The 19,667-nt window shown below is 59.2% G+C and overlaps 1 protein-coding gene across 1 annotated transcript; it reads right to left on the bottom strand.

Moving 5' to 3' along the window:
- Positions 1–8,691: 8,691 nt before the first annotated feature.
- LOC136009724 (nucleosome-remodeling factor subunit BPTF-like) lies at positions 8,692–16,704 on the bottom strand. The gene is made up of 17 exons (XM_065669894.1): positions 16,379–16,704; positions 15,847–16,209; positions 15,492–15,596; positions 14,945–15,013; positions 12,795–14,763; positions 12,550–12,665; positions 12,331–12,422; positions 12,065–12,179; positions 11,723–11,911; positions 11,331–11,453; positions 11,079–11,153; positions 10,585–10,749; positions 10,307–10,428; positions 9,939–10,004; positions 9,555–9,644; positions 9,129–9,282; positions 8,692–8,952 (listed from the first exon to the last, which is right to left on the bottom strand). Exons 2-17 carry the CDS (start codon positions 16,174–16,176, stop codon positions 8,692–8,694), a joined length of 4,041 nt encoding a protein of 1,346 aa, XP_065525966.1. The 5' UTR covers positions 16,177–16,209; positions 16,379–16,704.
- Between the last annotated feature and the right edge of the window lie 2,963 nt (positions 16,705–19,667).

The following is a 19,667-nucleotide window of genomic DNA, read 5'->3' as shown; positions in this document are numbered from 1 at the left end:
TCTTGGGCTTGTCCCCAACAGGCCCAGTTAAATCCCCTCCCCCCTTCATAACTAGTTTAAAGCCCTGTCAATAAGCCCTGCTAACTCCTGTCCCAGAACCCTTTTTCTTCTCTGGGACTGGTGTATCCCGCCTGTCACCAGCAAACCAGGTGTCCCATACAGCAGCCCGTGACTGAAAAACCCAAACCCCTGCCTTTGGCACCAGTCACGTAGCCATACATTAACCTGCAGAGTCTTCTTGTGTATCCCTTCACCCTCGCTTGCAACAGGTATGGAGGCAAACACCACTTGCGCTCCAGACCCTTTAACCAGCCGTCCCAGGGCCCTGAAGTCTCTCTTCATCGCCCTTACGTTCCTCGTAATAATTTCGTCACTGCCAACCTGAAAAACCAGCAGCGGGTAGTAGTCAGACGGCTGCACCAGTTCAGAGAGTTTCTTTTTAACATCTCTAATCCGAGCCCCAGGCAGGCAGCAGACCTCCCTGTGGGGTGGATCCGGTCGACAAATGGGCCCTTCTGTTCCCCTCAGAAGGGAGTCACCCACCACAATTACTCTTCTTTTCTTCTTGGTTGGGGAAGTTCTGAGGCATGGGGGTGAGTGACAAGCCCTGGGTGACTCACTAGATAGATTTGCCTCACCATCTCCATTCACCTGGCCCTGAATTTCCAAGACCTCGTACCTGTTATTCAAGGGCAATTGGGAGGGAGGAAGGGATTGTGAGGGTTTTCGCTTACCTCTCCGAGGAGGAACCTCCCTCCATCCATCCTTGTCCATTAAGCTCTCTCCTTCTGTCTGATGGTAGGAGGGAAGGGGATCCATATCTTGTTGAACCACTTCCCTCTGCCCTTGCCTTAGAGTGTGGCTCCACCAATCTATTTCACTTTCACACTCTCTAATGGCTCTCAACCTTTCTACCTCCTCCCTCAGTTCAGCCACCTGCCTGAGCAGGTCATTTATTTGCTCACAGCGAACACAAGCAGTATCACTGGCTCCCTCCAATACAAGTGCCAGGATCAGGCATTCGCTGCAGCCAGAGACCTGCACAGCTGCATGTCTGCAGGAAGGCTCAGTCTGGATACCCACATTAGTACTCACTACAGCTTTCGATCGTGTTGTAACCATGATCTATCTGGTCAATCAATCCGTCTACGTCTCTCAGCACTCCTTCCCCCTCCTGTACTCCAGGCGAGTCCTCTCGATGAGGCGGATGGAACGCTCCCCTGCCCGCTCGCCTGCCCGCGCGAACTGCCTCGACCCTCTGCCTCGACGCTCTCTGTTTGCCGGCTCTGTTCGCCGCGCTCCTGGTATAATAATGAGCTAAGTCCCTTGCACCTGCACAGTGCCTCCTAGTGGTCGTGGGCGAGGGTCTCAAGATGAAGTAAATGAGCCTTCCTCGAGGCTGAGCTTCTCACCTCTGGCCGTCACGCATGCTCTTTAGGAGCCTGGTGTAAGTCCAAACCGCAAGGCTCTCTGTTTCTCCCCCTTATCAGTAGCTTATTGTCCTGGTACTGCCTGGCAAGCGTGATAGGTATTTGCAACCAATCCTTTCTGTTAAACAAGCAAAATTCCTTTAACCCCCCTTGCACAACCCCCTTATACAACCCCCTTGTAAAACCCCCTTGTACAGCCCACCTGTACATTGGTCAAGCCTCTGCATCAAGAGGGGAAGGGGAAAAGCTTCATCCGTGTATTAGATGCAGGCAGTGATTGCAGACCCAGCTGAGTCCCTTCTACAGCTCATCTGCAAAATCAAGTCATTTGAAGGTACTTAATTCCTCTCAGTGGGAATGCTGGAGTGATGCTGCTGTGCTGGACCTGGCCTAAAGCCCACCTTGGGAAGGGATCCAAGGAGATAGTTTTAGCTGCTGAGTGCTGACAAGTCCTGGAGCGGAACACAGGAGTGGTTTGGGGTGTTTCTGTGTTCATTGAAAGCAGCCAGAGCTGCTCCCCACTGGGAGAGATGTCCCAGCAGGGAGGTGGTCTCATAAAGGTCCTGCCCATCCCACATCCCGTCCTCATGGGTAAAGCAGCACTGACCCTAACCCAGCACCATTAACCTGGACCAGGAGGACCGAAAGGAACTGAAGCTGACTTCCAAGTCAAGAGTCCTATCCAAACATCAGTGAAGGCTGATTTAGGGTCTTCTACCTCTCCTTTCCTATCCAGGTCTCTTTTCCTCTATGACAGTTCCCCCAGATGACTTATTTCCTTATTCCCCCTTGGTGAAACACGTATGTTAATCCTTGTTCAGCATCTCACCCTTCCTTCCTGCTCTGCAGGAGGCTATTCCGTTACCTGTGGCCTGGTGGAGGTGCTGCAGTGCTGGCAATGCCCAAAGCTGAGGAGCCAGGCCCCCTTCTCTCTCCCTGATGCTGAGGACCACCTTTAGAGTGGTGGAGCAAAGCCAAGCATCCTCCCTCCTGCCACCTTCTCCTCCTTCTTGTCCTGCTGTGGGGTGGAAGTGCCACTGTGCTGGGGCCTGCATGTCCCATCACACCCGATGAGTGCTGGCAGCTTAGCCTGGTGGTGTCTGGCGGGCTGCTCCCCTCTAATCCTTCCTCCATCCTCCCCTTGTTGCTAGGGCCTGGCAAACACTGCTGGATCCCTGTTTCTTTTGCTTCCCTCTGGGAAGGGGGAGAGCAGAAGGGAAGATGCTCCAGGGGAAGGTTTTGCCGTGCGTGGTGATTTGTGAGTGAAAAAGAGAGATGCCTTCAAGGCCACATGGCAGGTGGATAACATCCGTGTTGCTTGGTCCACTTAAAGGCCTGGGGGGAAGTCAATTGGCAGACCTCAGAATGGGCAAGGGCTTGGTTTGGAGAAGTGGATCCGAGGGTTTGTTCCTGCAGCATGGGGGGAAGGTTGTCCAAGCTGTGCTTCTCATCAAGAGGTGCATGTCTGAACCTCCCTATAGGCCAGCAATGGGCTCATTCTGCTTGGAAACGGGGCTTCTTGGGGAGGCAGATGTACCTCTACCTGTGCGCAGCATCCTCCCCAGAGACCTGGGCTTGCAGCAGCCGAAGCATGGCCTCTGGCACCTGGGAGGAGAGGAGGAAGATACCCTGGCATGTCTTAAGGTCCTTTCCAACCCTGATTATCCTGTGAGTCTGTGTATCACTGCATGAGAAATTTGGGGCTCAAGATGTGATAGACGGTCTGTTGTCATAGATCGGAAGGTAGATGTAGCTTTCGTTTTGGGTTTGAGCTGTGTCTGATATGTTTTCTATGGGAGGTTAGTGTCATGTATGCAACTCTTAAGCAGTTTGCCTCTCCCATGGGTTTTAAAAGCTAACACTGCTGTGGGAATTGAGGATTTGGCGGGGTTGCTGGAGGCCTCTTAAAGTCTCTGTAGGATGGATGCTGAGCTGAACCCTTTAAATAAATGCATATAGTTACTGCTGGAGCTGTGATGGCCCCAAAGCCTTTCAAACTGGAAAGGGGCTTTTAATTATATAGTTGTTACAGTCCATATAACTGTGTTGTGGCCCTGGAACCTTTGTTTAGGGGTAAGGGTTTGAGATTGGGAAGGGCATTTATTGATGTGTGGCTGTTCAGAGGTGGCTGTTGCTCATCAGTTCTCTGCTCTCCCACCTCTGAAGCTGTTGAGCCATGTACTGCAGAGAAAGCCTAAGGGATGGCTTAAAAGAGTAAAGCCTAATCCTGTGACCATCCTGCTCTTCTCATTGCCTGGGTAATGAGCTGGCCTTGGAGGAGCAGTTTAGGCCTTATTCTTGTGACTTCCCTTAGTTTTCCTGCGGTGTGCTCCCCTTGCCAAGCATTTCTCCCTGGCTCCCACAAGAGTAGCTGTAGGAAGGTGTTGAAGGTCTCTGAGTGGCTGCTTGCAGACAACTGGGGTCTCTCAATGCTCCTTCAAGCCCAAGCATGGGAGCAGAGCTGGCCGGAAACCCCAGGTTAAGCTTTCAGGCTGAGATGGTCTCTGCTCCCAAGGAACAAGGGATGGGACAAGAGGAAACGGCCCCAGGCCGCACCAGGGGAGGTTTAGGTGGAGATGAGGAACAATTCCTTCATTCTGTGGTGCTACAGCCTCTGTGCTGTGTGATGGGGAGCTCCCTGCCTCACCTCCGCCCTGTCAGCCTGATGCATTGCGACGCTTGTGCTGCATTGCTGACCCTGGGGGCTGCTCTGCGGGGCTATTGATGGAGAGACAAAGCTGGGGACAGCAGCCTGAGGTGCCTGCGGTCACCTTTGGGCTTCCTTGAATGGCTCCCATGGAAAACGTGATGTTTGGGAAGGTCACAGGGAAACGTCCCGTGGGGGTTGTGGTTTATAGGAGCAGCCCCGATGCTGGTAGCACAGCTTATGTTTAAGCAGCAGCAGTTGTGATCAGGTTTTTCTGCCCATGAAAGCAGCCCCATGAGTAGAGAGCAGCACCCTTGAGCTGCTCTTCTACCACACAGCCTTGTCTTTGTCTTTCACCTGCAGCTCTGCACCCTGGGAGCGAGCAGGGGAGGGCCGAAGACCTGGAATAATTGATAGCTCCTGCATTGTCCTCTCTGGGCACCAGTGCCTGCAGCAGGATGGTGGTCAGGGTGCAGAGGTGATGCAGCAGCGTGTGCACTTCCAACCGGCTGCTGCACACACACAGGATGTACTTGGGCATGCAGCACCCTCACAGGGAAGAACTTCCTTATCTCCAACCTGAACTTCCCCCGTTCCAGTTTGAACCCATCACCCTTTGTCCTGTCGCTGCAGTCCTGGTCACTGTTAGGCTGCCTGTGACCTCAGGGGTCTATGTTTGTATCCATGCACATGTTCTTCCATGTGTTTCTCCCATTGAGAGCTGTGCCTTGCCTTAATTTCCTTGACTAAACCCACTAAGTAGCTGAACTGTCAATGAGTGTGCAATGTCCAATGCAGTGGGACATCACTGGCTGGGCTGCTTGCATTGCACCCTTCCAAGTGGCCTGTTCTTTGCCCTGGAAGAGTGTATTCTGCCGATGCTTGTGCGCTTTAATGATCCTGTCTTTAACTGCATTTTTACTCATAGGTTGTTGAAGGTCTGGAAGGGGAGAAGGGGAGGAAAGATGAGGGTGTTGGGAAGTGGGGGTTAAAATCACCTCTTTGGATGGGTGAAGCAGAGCACTCTCCGCATCAGAGCTCTGCAGCCAGGACCTATCATGCTTGCCAGGCAGTACCAGGACAATAAGCTGCTGATAAAGGGGAGAAACAGAGAGCCTTGCGGTTTGGACTTAAACCAGGCTCCTAAAGAGCATGCGTGACGGCCAGAGGTGAGAAGCTCAGCCTCGAGGAAGGCTCATTTACTTCATCTTGAGACCCTCGCCCACGACCACTAGGAGGCACTGTGCAGGTGCAAGGGACTTAGCTCATTATTATACCAAGCGGGGATAGGACATGAATATGTATAGGCCTGTTGCGCAACCTCATGCATATGTATAACTTTAGAGGATAAATGTAAAGGGAAATGATGCTGAGGCACGCATGCCTTTGGAGAAACGATCCCTCATGTGTCTCAGCGCTGAATAAAAGCATACCTAGTTTACAACTTGAACGAGTTGTGGAGTCTATCCGCGTATCACTCTCACACCTGAATTACAGCCACCTGCAATTCCCATTTCTCACAATGCAAACCCAAAGTAACCCAAAGATGTAGGAATGTGCAACCCAGGCTGCACAGAGCAGGTGGGACCATATTGGGATGGGATGTTTATTAATTGCAACCAGGATAGCCCAGGGGAACACAGACGTGCCTTTAACACCGTCTATTTTAACAGGTTCCCAAACCCAATGTAACCACACGCCAGGTAATTGTCATGCACTGCCAGCACACGGAGCGCTCCACCAGCCTTGTTAGAGCAGGAGGAGCCCCTGGAAAAGCACAACTTCCCACCTGGGCTGCACAAATCACTGCTCCCTGGTCCTGCCAAAGAGCCCAGGGACAAAACCGACTTCATCCATCCAGATCCCTCTAATTCCAAACAAGGGCGAGTTCTGCTCCTGCCTAGGCACGAGGCATCCCGAAGCCTTGCGGCTTGAGACGGCAAAGCGAGAGCAGACCCCGTGAGGAGAGGAGAAAGAAAAGGAGCTGTAGGGAGGAACGAAGGGGGACGCAGCTCCCGCCGGCGATGCTCCTTACCGCTGAAGGAGCTCTTAGCACCGAGGCAGCCGGCGCTGAGCCGCCGGAGCTGACCCAGCCCGGCCACCACCTCCTCGGGGAAGGGCAGCAGCCGCTCCAGCTCCCGCTTCAGCCGGGCCCGCCCGCACCCTGCCGTGCCAGAGCCGCGTTACCGGTCGTGCCTCCCGCCCCGGCACCGCTTTCCTCCGCTTGCGCCCCGCGCACACGGCGGGGCCGAGAGCGCTGCGACCGCTGCCTCCCAACCAGCACGGACCCGGAGTGGAAACGGGCCCGCCCCTGCCCCCGCCCCGCGAGAGGGGGGGCCGGCGTGGGGGGGAGATGATGGTGATGGAGCGGGGGAGGACCTCAGGGCAGCTTCCGGTGTCTGAAGGGGGCTGCAAGGATGCTGGGGAGAGGCTTCATCAGGGACTGCAGCGATAGGACAGGGGTGATGGGTTCAGACTGCAGGAGGGGAAGGTCATGTTGGAGATGAGGCAGAAGCTCTTCCCTGTGAGGGTGCTGAGGCGCTGGCACAGGGTGCCCACAGAAGCTGTGGCTGCCCCATCCCTGGCAGTGTTCAAGGCCAGGTTGGACACCGGGGCTTGGAGCACCCTGCTCTAGTGGAAGGTGTCCCTGCCCGTGGCAGGGGTTGGAGCTGGATGATCTTAAGGTCCCTTCCAACCCAAACCATGCTGTGCTTCTATGAACCACCTGCTCCTGGTCTAAATACTCTTTGTCACTGCAGTTGCCAGTGCCAGCATCCTGCTTCTGTTACGAAGAAGGAACAGCATCTTTGTCCCATGCATGTCCCTGTACTCCAAGAGCTGCTCCAAGTCCGACTGTAGCTAAACACCCCCTCTTTAACCCTTTTCTGATCCCAACTCACAGGCTCCAGCTCCCTGCCTGTTTCCTGGGGCTAACCACTGGCAGGGATTCAGGAAGCACCACAGGCAGGTCCTGGGCACCAGCGTGTGGCCGAGCAGTCTATAGATGCATATATATACATGTGGATATATACAGATGCACATCTGTGAGCCTGACCTCCTGCCCAGCCCTCGTGATGGGAAACCCATTCTCTCCCAGCACTTCAGAGCTGCCTTTGGCTCGTCTTCACTTGCTCAGCAAACGCCCCTGTAACAGGTCAGCACTTTCTTCACAGCAAAGCTATGTGAGGAATGTCTCCTAAGGCAGCTGGAGCCTTTCCAAAGAGGGTGAGCTGCCAAAGACCCATTTCCCCCACTCAATCCCCCAGGCAGTGAAAGAAGGTGCAACCTTGGCCCTCGAAGGCTTGCTGTGCACTTCCACTTGGGCTCCTGTGCCCTCCTGGGCTGGGGAAGGAGAGGCTCTCTTCACTCCCCTCCCATGCCTGCGCTGAATGCCCTTAGGGAGAGGGCTGGTTCTGCCACATCTCTCCCAGAAAGAACTCGAGGTGCAGCAGGTAGAAGATACAGGCCAGGGTTTGCAGGCCTCCAGGCATCCCTCTCCTCTGGTCCGTGACGGTGGGCCAGAGGAAGATCCTGATGTGCAGGCTGCGTGGGGCTGGGCACTTGCTGGTATCCTTGCCTGCTGTGATTTATTCCTGCCTTTAATCCCATAGGCCAGCTGTTGGGTTCACGTGCTCAGCTCAGACACCAGGATTTCCCATTAAATCCCAGCCCTCCCGGCATGGAAAGACATTTGCAGATGTGCCCCCTTGGGCCTGCTTTCCACCTGCTCCAACACAGCTCGCTGGGGTCCTGCAGGGCTATTGCCAGCAAAGCCCACAGCCCATCTCCAGCCCTGCTGGCACTGGGAGCAATGCCCTCCAGCCACCAATACCAAACCACTCCCTGCATGTGCAAACCCAGCTGCAGCTGAAATTGCTTATCCAGGCATGGGGAACTTCCTGCTCTTTAGGAGCACAGAATCACAGACACCGTTTGGAAGGGACACTCCGGTCCATCAGCATGACAGCGGGCTGGGGATGGCCTTGGACTTGTGGAACAGGCAGTTTCTCCATCTCAGGGGTTGTGCGGACCTCAGACGTGTGCGGCAGGGAGCTTGTGTTCCAAGGGCGGGAAGGCGCTTGGGCTGATGGTGAAGGTCTTTGTCCCTGCTCCCATTGCCTGGACAGAGCCCTCACGTCCACACTGCAGCCGTGCTCCTGCTGCTCCTCTCTGGAGCTCAGCCCTGCTCCATCCTCCCGCTGTGGCTGCTCACAGAGCCTGGTACCCACACGCAGCATGGCAGGGAGTGAGCTCCTGCAAAGCAGGTCAGGGCTGGAGCCTGGGGGGCACTGGCTCTCCTGCAAGCACTGTGGGCAACATCGGCAGGGGCTGCTCTGCCTGTCTCTTCTTCTTCCCTGTCACCCAGAGGATGCAGGGATCAGGCTGAGGGCAGGATCTCCGGCACCTCCAAGAGCACCCTTGTTAGCGTAAGAATAAACACATAACCACCGGCATGGTTATATGAGATTGCTCAACCCCGGGGGTGAGGAGCAGGGGGGGGGCCAGGGGCTGTTTTCAGCTCCTTCAGTGACACTGTGGCCACAGGCCAAGGGCAGATGCCAAGCCAGGGTCCCCGCACTCAGGCCACACAGGCGCTTTGCCTCACATCACCCTTTATTGCTGCTGCTGGGAGCTACTTCCTCGCGCCTGCTGGGGTGCCCGGGCAATGGGATTCAGCCGGTGACCCGCAGGCCTGCCCGGCTGCCGCGTTGCTGCATCCATCCTGCGGGGCTGGAGGGGCGGGTGGGGCTGGTGTCCCTGGAGGAGGTGGCTGTGGGATGAGGCTGACCTTCGTTCCAGTGGGCCAGTGGTGCCTGGGGCCGAGGGGCAGGGGCCAGCCCTGCGGCTGTCCTGCCCCAACAGCTCTACCTTGTCCTGCTGGGGAGGAGACAATGGGTTGGCTAAGGCATGGGGCTGAATTCAGCAGCCCCGAGCAACCCTCTGTACCCGTCTCTCCCGGGGAAACTGAGGCATGGATTCCCCCCAGATGCTCAGCATCACCCTCCCAACCTCAGTCACCCCCACCACATCCCTTCTTTCTTCATCCCTACCTTGCTGGGGAGCAGGGTGGATGGCTGGAGTGCCTGTGGGGTGCTGGGCTGGACAGGCGGGAGGCGCAGGCTGCGCTGCAGCGGGCCTGTGAGGGTATGCTGGCCCCCACACTGCCGTGGCACGGTGGGGTACCTGCATGCAGCCATCGGCTCCCTGCAGGATAGGGTATGGGAACACTCAGCACACAACTCAGCACGTGTGGCTTCAGCGCCACTGAGAGAGAGAGAGAGACGGGGCAGCACAGTGGCGAGGCTGTAAAACCCCCAGGCCTGGGGCAAGCCCAGCTGAGCCTCTGTGGCACATCTCTGCTCCCCTGCCCTGCCCAGGGAGCAGAGTCCTTGGCTCCGACGCAGGGAAGGACTCTCCCTTGCTGGGGCAGGGCCACCATGCAGCCCGGGGATGGGGATGGGTCCCGTGTCCCCTACCTGTGGGTTTGCTCCGTCTTCAGAACGGGCTGGGATCGTCCAGTGACGTGAGGGACCAGCGGTGGAAAGGGCGGGATGGGCGGGATAGGCCTGGGGAGGGCAAGAGCCGTCAGTGGGTGACAGGGGACAAATGACCCGCCCTGGCTCGTGGCAGCCCCCCAAACCCCCCAGGCTTGTACCTCACGGCATCCCCTGCCTGCTGCCCTCCGGGAGGGCTCCTAATCCTCCCGCTGACGGGCAGGCCTGTGGAGGGGGCTGGGCACGATCAGACCCTCGCAGGCAGACACCCCGAACCCCATGCCTGGTCTGGAGCACCACCAGCACCCATCCTCCCCCATCCCACCCATGCAGACTCCCAATGCGCCTGCGCTGGGCAGTACTCACGAGCCAGGCACCCGCATGCTGAGCTGCCTGTCACAAGACAGGCACTGGAAATCCACCAGCAGCTGCCTGGGGAGGGGAAAACGGGCTGCGTGAGCTGGGAAACCTGGTTTATCCCCCCCACCAACACCAACAAGGTCCCAGCCTGCTGGCTGGTTCCAGAAGAAAGGGGATAGGATGAGGGAGAGTGGTTGGCTGTGGGCTCCCTCCTGGGAAAAAGCTCCACTTCATCTTAGGCACAGGAGAATTCCCAGAGGGGAGCCCAAGAACCTCCAGTGCCCTGGGAACCGCTGCCACAGGCACCGTGGCAACAGGGGATGCAGGCAAGGACAAAGCGGGAACAAGGCGAGTGCTGTCCCTCTTGCACTCACTTCCTAATCCCGGCTGCATCGTCAGCTTCCATTGGTGGTGCCATTTCCTTGAGCTGCTCAAGGCTGCTCTTCCAGTGTTCCTCCAGCTCTTGCTGGAATGGCCCCAGCTCCAGGCGATCCAGCTGCAGACAGACACACTCCCTCAGCCAGCGGCTCCGGGACGGGACACGGCGTCCCCAGGGAAAAGCCAGGAGCAGGAATCCTCAGGAGGATGCTGCCTTGGGCCACCGAGCCCCGAAGGCGCCATTTTTGCGCGGCGGCGACGAGCCGCCCCTCACCTTGGAGGCCATCTCCTCCCGCAGCTGCTGCTGGACCTCGTGCAGCCCCTGCTCCTGGCCCGTCACCCGGCTCAGCACCTCCTGGTTTCTCTCCTTCAGCAGCTCCAGGCTGGCCTCAAATTGGGCGCGGCTGACTCTGCTTTCCAAGGCACCTTTGTCTGCTTTCTAGCAACAGGGAAAGGCAGGAGAACGGTGGGGAAAGGATGGAGGTGCAACAGCCAGGGTCAGCCCATTGCAGGGGCAGAGGCAAAAGCACTCCTGCAGGACCACTGTGCTCCTCCCACGACTGTGTGGTCCCACTCGCCCCATCACCCCCATGGGGTCGGTCCCACCAGCCCCAGGGACATGGGGGGAGACAGAGGGACCTGCAGCTGGGCTAGGAATCCTCCCTCCCCCAGGGCCAGCTCTGCCACCAAGCTCCCAGGGGGACAAGGGGCATTTGTCACCCTGCCCAGCACCCCCTTGGCTGCTGCTTAGGCCCCTTGAGGTCGTACCTCATCCATTCCCAGCTCCAGGTCCTCCTTGTCTGCCTTCTCCTTCTCCAGCCTCTCCACCGACTGCAACAGACCCTTCCAACACAGAAAGCATCCTATGACCTTGTGGCAGGAGCGCCCCTGCTTCTCCCCACACACAGAATCCTCCGGGAAAGGTACTCTTTAAATCTCCACAGAGCAAATCGCCTATGGTCCCCAGCCTGGGCTCTGCCTGGAGGATGCTCTAAGCCCACGGGGGTTTCAGCCATCTACCTCGATATCTTTCTGCTGCTGGCGACTGTCATCCAGGAGGCTCCCCGTGACAGAGTTGAGCTGCTCATACTCCCCTTGCATCTGCAGGATGGCAGCCTGGATGCGCTTCAGCACCTCTTCGTCCTGCTCCAGGGAGGAAATTAACCAGGTAGTGCCACGCAAGGTGGGGAGGCTGCCCCACAGGGACAGACCTGGCTTCCTGGGCCAGTGGCCACAGGCTCTCAGTGCCAGCAGGACATTTGCAGCACGCCTTGAATCTCCCTCTATGCTGCAGACCTTACAAGACAGGATGGGGGGGAGCACGGAACTCCCCCACATAGCACCGAAGCACAGAGAGCCGGGCATGGTTCTGGCAGCCCCCTCCCAAGTGTCCCATGCTGCCATCTCCCTACCTGGCTCTTCCCTGGCAGCTGCCTCACCACCTTGCCCGTCTTCTTCCTCGACATGAGGGACTCCACCAGCCCCTGCAGCTTCTCATAGCGTCGCAGAAGCTTCCCCAAACGCGTGCTCGTGTCGCTGCTGCACATGGGGCATACTGCCTCCTCCTGCCCCGTGCTCTCCATCGCTCTCACCTCTTCCAGCTGCAGAAGGGGAAGAGGAATCACCTCTGAGACGGGACAGATGCAGCCAACAATCCCAGGTGCTGTGGAGGCTCCGTGGCCCCAGCCACCCACGGGATGGCCAGGACTACCTCAAAGAGCCAGCGGGGGGTGGGAGCTCCCCCCACGCCTCACCTGCTCCTGCTCCCCCTCGGCCGTCTGGCTCACCACCTGATCCAGTGCAGCCTTGCTTATTTGCTGCTGCTCTGACAGATCCTTCATGTCCCGCTTTTCCTCCTGCGGTGTGGACCTGGCCGGCGACACAGGGGCACAGGCAGGCTTAGTCTTCACAAGCTTACTTGCTCAGGGGGCGTCCCTCACTCCCCAGCATGGGATGCTCCCAGCCCTCCCGGGCTCCCCTGCAGCCCCACAGGGAACGAAACCCTCTCCTGTCCTTTTACCCTGAGAGCAGGCTGAGTTGGTCGCTCAGATCCATTTGCCAGCTGGCTCTGGCCGCCTCCAGTTTGCCAAGGGCGCTCTCCAGCTTCCTGATCTGGGAACGGCAGTGGGGGCAGAGTCAGGGCATGGCCCCTGTGTCACCCCAGCACAGGGGCTCTTCAGCTACCTCCTCCGTGCCCACCTCTCCCAGCATCCCTGCATCTCCCTCGGGGACTCCTTACCTTCCCCTTCTCTCCCTGCAGCTCCCTGGACAAGCCCTGCAGCTCCCTCGCCAGGCCCTGCACGGATGACACCTGGGCCTGGAGGTCACCCAGCGTGTTGGCAACGCTCTCCTGGCCTAGAAGAGCATGGTACAAGGGGACACACTGTCAGTGAAGGGCTCTCACCCTACGCGCCAGGCTCTGAGCACAACCAGCTCCACACCCAGCATTACAAATGGCCCCCACAAACCTCCCAGAGCTCCCACCTGCCTCCTGGAGGAGCAGGCGCAGCTTCTCCAGTTCAGTCCGCTCCAGCCTGCTGGCTTCTAGCTGGGCCACCTGCTCCTTCAGGGCAGCATAGAGGTGTCTGAGCTGCCCAATCTGCTTGACAGCCTCCACCGTCTCCGCGTAGCACCTGTAGGCATTGTGGTAGGCACTGCTGGAGCCCGAGGGCAAGGCCAGCTCTTGCACGTGGGACGTGGCCCTGGGATCAGCGTCGAGTGGGATCTCGAGTCCCTGGGCTGTTGGCAAGAGAGTCCCTGCTGCCAGGGTGCCAGCCCCGGCAAGCTGTGTGCTGAGCTGCTCCCCTGAGATGGTGGTCTGAGCGACGGTAGACTCTGGCTGTGTCCCCAGCCTGGTGGTCTGGGTGCCCGTGGACTCTGGCTGTGTCCCCAGGGTGGCGGTCTGAGTGGTGGTGGACTCCAGCTGCGTCCCCAGCCTGGTGGTCTGGGTGCCCGTGGACTCTGGCTGTGTCCCCAGGGTGGCGGTCTGAGTGGTGGTGGACTCCAGCTGCGTCCCCAGCCTGGTGGTCTGGGTGCCCGTGGACTCTGGCTGTGTCCCCAGGGTGGCGGTCTGAGTGGTGGTGGACTCCAGCTGCGTCCCCAGCCTGGTCGTCAGGGTGCCCGTGGACTCTGGCTCTGTTGGCTGGGTCCCCAGGCTGGCGGTCTGAGTGGTGGTGGACTCCGGCTGCGTCCCCAGCCTGGTGGTCTGGGTGCCCGTGGACTCTGGCTCTGTTGGCTGGGTCCCCAGGCTGGCGGTCTGAGTGGTGGTGGACTCCAGCTGCGTCCCCAGCCTGGTCGTCAGGGTGCCCGTGGACTCTGGCTCTGTTGGCTGGGTCCCCAGGCTGGCGGTCTGAGTGGTGGTGGACTCCGGCTGCGTCCCCAGCCTGGTGGTCTGGGTGCCCGTGGACTCTGGCTCTGTTGGCTGGGTCCCCAGGCTGGCGGTCTGAGTGGTGGTGGACTCCGGCTGCGTCCCCAGCCTGGTGGTCTGGGTGCCCGTGGACTCTGGCTCTGTTGGCTGGGTCCCCAGGCTGGCGGTCTGAGTGGTGGTGGACTCCAGCTGCGTCCCCAGCCTGGTCGTCAGGGTGCCCGTGGACTCTGGCTCTGTTGGCTGGGTCCCCAGGCTGGCGGTCTGAGTGGTGGTGGACTCCGGCTGCGTCCCCAGCCTGGTGGTCTGGGTGCCCGTGGACTCTGGCTCTGTTGGCTGGGTCCCCAGGCTGGCGGTCTGAGTGGTGGTGGACTCCGGCTGCGTCCCCAGCCTGGTGGTCTGGGTGCCCGTGGACTCTGGCTCTGTTGGCTGGGTCCCCAGGCTGGCGGTCTGAGTGGTGGTGGACTCCAGCTGCGTCCCCAGCCTGGTCGTCAGGGTGCCCGTGGACTCTGGCTCTGTTGGCTGGGTCCCCAGGCTGGCGGTCTGAGTGGTGGTGGACTCCGGCTGCGTCCCCAGCCTGGTGGTCTGGGTGCCCCTGGACTCTGGCTCTGTTGGCTGGGTCCCCAGGCTGGCGGTCTGAGTGGTGGTGGACTCCAGCTGCGTCCCCAGCCTGGTGGTCTGGGTGCCCGTGGACTCTGGCTCTGTTGGCTGGGTCCCCAGGCTGGTGGTCTGCACGTCCCCAGACGCTGTCTGCATCATTGCTCTGGTGCTAGCATCCCTCCTCCGATCTGAGGGAACGCCTGCCTGCTGCTCGGGGGCCGTTAGAGCTGCCCCCGGATCCTTCAGCCCCGCTGAGCTCTCTCTAGATCCCGGCTCTGAGCTTGCCCCATGTGGGGTGTCCACATCTGAAGTGGGAGACTTGGTGGTGGCAGACGGGTCTTCTTCTTCCTGTTCTCCTCTGGGTCTTCCTCCATCTCTACCTCGTTCTCCTTTGCTGCCCACCAGGCAATCCTCCAGCACGTCCCAGTGCACCATGTTGCTGACCTCCTCCGGGTCCGGGTACAGGCCCAGCCTTTCCTTCAGCATTTGCTGGGGAAGGAAGAGATCAGCCATGTAGCCAGGGGCATGGGGGGGCCCACAGGAGCACTCCCCCTCCCACCCAGCACTGCTGGGGACCGTGCCCTAGTGCAGAGGGACCGCCTGCACTGGTCCCCCAGGGATGCAGCCATCTCCTGTCCTGCAGCAGGACCTGGCGTGCTCGTAACCGTACCACATCACTGGCCAGAGTCCTTGGGTTGCAGAGGCCTGGCAGCTGGCCGGCAGCATCCTGGCGGTTCCCCTAAAGTGGGGCGAGGAGAGGGACGGCAGTCAGGACACGGGAGCAGGACTGAACAGAAGCATCTGCAAATTAACTCGGGCACTAGACAGACGGACGCTGGGCAGGCTCGTGCCGGGGGCGCTGCTGCTGTATTGTACCAGTAGATCTTGACCCTCCTTCCCAGCACCCACGGTACTTTCACGGGTGTTTAGCTAAGAAGCGCCTCAGCGCCACTTGGGTGGACGCACACAGTTACCTCTGCCAGCAGCTTGAGCCGCAGGCAGCGCTGCCCATTTCTGCCCTCCCCGGGGCTCCAGGCAGGGTGGGGCTGAGCTCCCATGCTCCCCTCTTGGGGCACCCTTCCCACCCTTCCCTCCCAGTGCCCTTCACACTGGGTGACATCCGAGGCCGGAGGACAGGGTCCGCAGGGAGATGCGGGGTGATGCAGGGAGGGGAGCAGGAGGCCAGCTCCCTCCTGGGGACAGCAGCAGCAGCTCACCAAGCCAAGCGCCTCCTGGATCACGCGGATTTCGCCTTGCATGCGGGACTGCGCCTCCTTCATCTGGCTGATCTCCTCCAGGAGAGCCTGGTAGACAGCCGTGTCCTAGGAGAGGAGGGTGGCAGGCATGAGCCCCGCGGGAGGCTCCCTGCAGACCAGGAACTCGGTCCCCACCCTGCCCCAAGGGAAGCCATCACACAAAGCCGTGGCGGCAGGGCTGCATCCAGCCCTGCCTGCCCGCCCGCGCTGAGCTCCGCGCAGGAGCGCTGAAGCTGATGCCAAGGGCAAAGAGCCGCCCCTGGAGGAGGAGGCGCCTCAGCGGGGGAGCACCCGGGGGACTGGGGAGAGCCTCTACCTCAGAGCTGCTGCTCTCGTCGCCTTCCACCCTCTGCACCGGCTGCCCCACGTCGGCAGCCACATCAGCTTCGGAGCCGCCGGCGGTGTCCTGCAGCGCGTCCTTCGCAGGCAGCTGCTCACCCGCCTGCTGCGGCTGCTGCCCCGCGGCCGGGGTCCTTGCCCTGTCCCGCTCCGCAGGCTGCTCCAAGCCCCGGGGGGAGCGGTCCTGCAGGCCCAGGTGCCCCAGCATGGCCTGCAGCAGGTTGCGCAGCGCTCGGAAGTTCACGCTCTCGGCATCGGGCGCCGCGATGGCGGCGTCCAGCAACTGGCTCAAGCGGAGCAGAGCCATGGCTGCCGCTGTGGCCGACAACACGAGTCTGACCTGCTGGCGGGAGGAGAGACAGCGGGCAGCCGGCAGCCTGCCTCCTGCTCGTGCTCCTGCCCCCGCAGGGATGTGGCGGCCCCTTCCCCGCCGCCTCTGCCCCCTCCAGCCCCACCGCCGGCCCCCCTGGCCCCGCTCCCCGCGCCCCCCGCGCCCCCCGGCCCCGTACCTGCCGCAGCTGACTCTGCCCCCCGCCCTGCCGCGCCTCTTTACCGACCACCGCCGCCGCTCCTCGACGCGCATTGGCCGAGCCCGTTCTCGACCGCACAGAGGCCGGCGCTGACGAACACACCCGTTGCCGGGCGACGCCCCGCGGCCCTCTCCCGTCCCGCACTCGGAGCGCACGGGTGACTGTCCCGGGAGCGACCCCGCTTCCGCCAGCCCCTGCCCAGGGAAGCGGAGCGCCCCGGCAAGGCGAGCTGTGCTGCCGAGGGGGGCAGCGCTAGGCGGCGAGAGCAGGGCAGGTTTTCCTCTCTGCCTTAGGCGTGGCAGTGCTGGGGGGAAGGCTGCCGCTGACAGCATCACCGCACACGGTTTGGGCGCCTCGCCCCAGAGCAAAGAGCCGCACAAGCAGGAAAAAGCAGCGCAGACAGACACGAGCTTCCACACAGCCCGAGGAAGGAGAGGACTCCGACACATCTTGGAAGCAGAGTCCCCCGTCAGACAAGGACTGACAGAAAGAATCCTCAGGAACATCTTTCCCCGCAGAAACCTCCAGGTCCGAGCGTGCCGGAGAACCGACACCTCCCTCCCGCGGTGCGGCACTCGGAGAAGGAGGGTGGGCAAGCCGGAGGCGGAACTTGACAAGCCTCGCTCTTGTCAAAGAGATGAGAGATTCGTTTTCAGTCGTTAAAGGGAGATTTGCTCTGTGTCGTCGTCTTTCCCGAGCCGGGAGGATTGAATTCCAGGAGGGAGTAGGCATGAAGAGGTGGGGACAAGACGCACCGGGGCGGGAAGCTCACCCTCTTACGAGGGATCCTACGCCTTCGCTCCGGCAACTGGCAGAGCTTTAGGCTCAGGAGCTCCACAGACACCCCCGGGGACTAGTCGCGCTTTCTAGACAGCCCTCGGGGCTGGCAGAAGCTGCAAGACCCCTAAAGCAGCACGGGGCCGCCCCAGCACAGTCAGACAGCAGCAGCGAGGGAAGGACCTTGGGGCAGAAGGGAAAGCACCGAGGTTCAGTGCTGACAGGGTGGCAACCAAGGCCCACGCTGGGTCAGGCCAGGCAGATGCCGTGTCCTTGAGTCCACCAGCCCCAACCCACCGTCTCCCCGCAACCTTTGGGACCCAGTGAATGCAGGCTGCCAGTTTTCCCAGAGCAGGTAGGGATTTTGAGTCATCTCCTGGCTTCAGGTTAGCCAACTGCTTCTGGCTTCTAGTCAGGGTGAGGTGTGGAGCGAAGCCTGAGGAGAACTCAGGCTGTGGTGCTGACTACGACCCAGGGGACACCGGCTCAACCCTCTGGTCACTGGGGCTGTGATTCCACAGTTACGACCCAAACACAGCCCAGTAAAAGCAAGCCCGAGTGGCGCACTAGCAGGCGGCAAGCCCTGACCTTACTTCTGGCAGCTGTGTCAAGCAGCTGGGAGGAAAGAGCAGCGCTGCTCCCGTCTTGAACCCTGGCTGCCAGGATGAAAAGCATGGTCCAGTATTAGCTCAGAACAAGGGGGCTTGAACACATCTGCAAGAACTTCGTGCACTCCAGTGGATGCATTCCATAATCCTCTCAGCACAGGACTCTCTTCCTGCAACAGGCTGAATAGCCATGCTGTGCTCAGACACAGCGGCTGTTCGGAGGGGACAAGCTCCACAGGAAGCACCAAACCTGAGCATCCGACGCTTTGGCGGCAGGGTCAGGTCAGTGTTTTGGAGAGCACACCTGCAGATATTCTTCCAGCTCCCCTTCCCCACAAAGACTCTGCCACAACTCAGCAGCCCCAGGCAACTCCACGAACGGTGCCTGGCGTTGAAGCGCGGACAAAGTGTTCGAGTGAGGACCAAGCCCCTCACGGGCCTTGCCCCTGCAGAACAAGAATGATGCAAAGCTCACAAAACAAAAAGGCCAGCACATAAACTAGCATCCCTGGCCTGGCTGGGAGACACATGTGAGCTTGTTTCCAGTGCCCTGACACGAGAGACTGAGTAGCCCTGCGAACAGGTTGCCCTAAGCTGCCCTTTCCGGACGCTCCCCCGACTTAGTTTGGATGAAAGCCGTTGCTCTGCTGTGCAAGAGAGGAGAGGGCACTCAGCCAGGAAGGGGCTGCTTTGCTCTGCCTGCAGCGAAACATCTGGCCGGCCGTGCAGGACCTGAAGGAAGCGTTCCCTTCTGTGCTCTCAGGCAAGTCAGTCAGAAAGGGAAACATGAAGTTTGTCTCCTCTTGCTGCCCACCCGTGGGACGGCAAGGAGCGCTCTCGATTCCCTTCTCAAACAACGCGCCAGCCCCTGGTTTAGCGCTTCAACAGCCCGACTCCGTTAACATGGAGTAGAAACACAGCCCCCAGGCTGCTCACGACACAAGCCACTGGGGTCAAAACCCTCCCAGACGGGAACGCAACAGCTCCAGAGATGTCAGGCCCTCCCTGAACGTTTTTTGGTACCCCTTGCCAAGCTCTATTAAAAAATACCCTTTAGGAAATTGTTTTGCCGAATTATTATTCCAAATAGAAGATTTACTACCTAGGGTCTCAGCACCTATTGCTCCATGACAATATCCGTTTTTGCTATAATTTTTATAATCATAATTACCCGACATATTGGTCCATTGTGTCCAAATATATTTCTTATAAAAGTTTACCCTGGTAGGTGCCGATCCCCCAAAATAAAAACATGACCCATTGCCTGCTAAGGCAGGAGAGCCCTAACTCCTGAGGGTCCCAAGGCATTGTGGCGTTTAAGGCATTAATGATCATTGCTCCAGCCATCCCTGTTTGATTCACTTCCCCATAACAGCAGGCTCCTTTGTTTTTTGGAACAGTACAATCATAAATTCTATGACATGTCTGATTAATGAAAGAGCCATTTAAAACCGTCCTGTCACTTATCCCATTGGTCCGGTCCGCCAGGCGCAGGTAAGGGATGCCGATTAAACAAGTACGAAAAGGGTCCCCAGGAGTGGCCATGGAGAGACAGAAGGATGACTGGTTCGTTTGATTTGCCCAGGTGATCCACATGTTCTCTCGTGGTTCTATGGTATGTAATGCTTGACCTATAGTCATAGCCATCATCCACCAACTTATAATTGAGGCTATTCTGAGGTTCCCTCGATCGGAGATTTCCGAGGTCTTACCCATCACGCTGGAATGCAACGAGGGCCTTGTCCTGTAATCAAACACATCTAGCCTCGACCAGTCATACAAACCTCAACTGGCCCCTTCCATTCTCCCGGTTTGAGATCGTTGTGTTGGACAAAAATCTTTTCCTTTTTTGTTAACCCTGATTTTAAGGCACTACCGTGAAT

This window comes from Lathamus discolor, chromosome 3 (genome assembly GCF_037157495.1).
Source record: "Lathamus discolor isolate bLatDis1 chromosome 3, bLatDis1.hap1, whole genome shotgun sequence".
NCBI classification, from domain to species: domain Eukaryota; kingdom Metazoa; phylum Chordata; class Aves; order Psittaciformes; family Psittacidae; genus Lathamus; species Lathamus discolor.
Note: the sequence above shows the minus strand (reverse complement) of the source record. Positions and strands in the feature narration are given on the sequence as shown.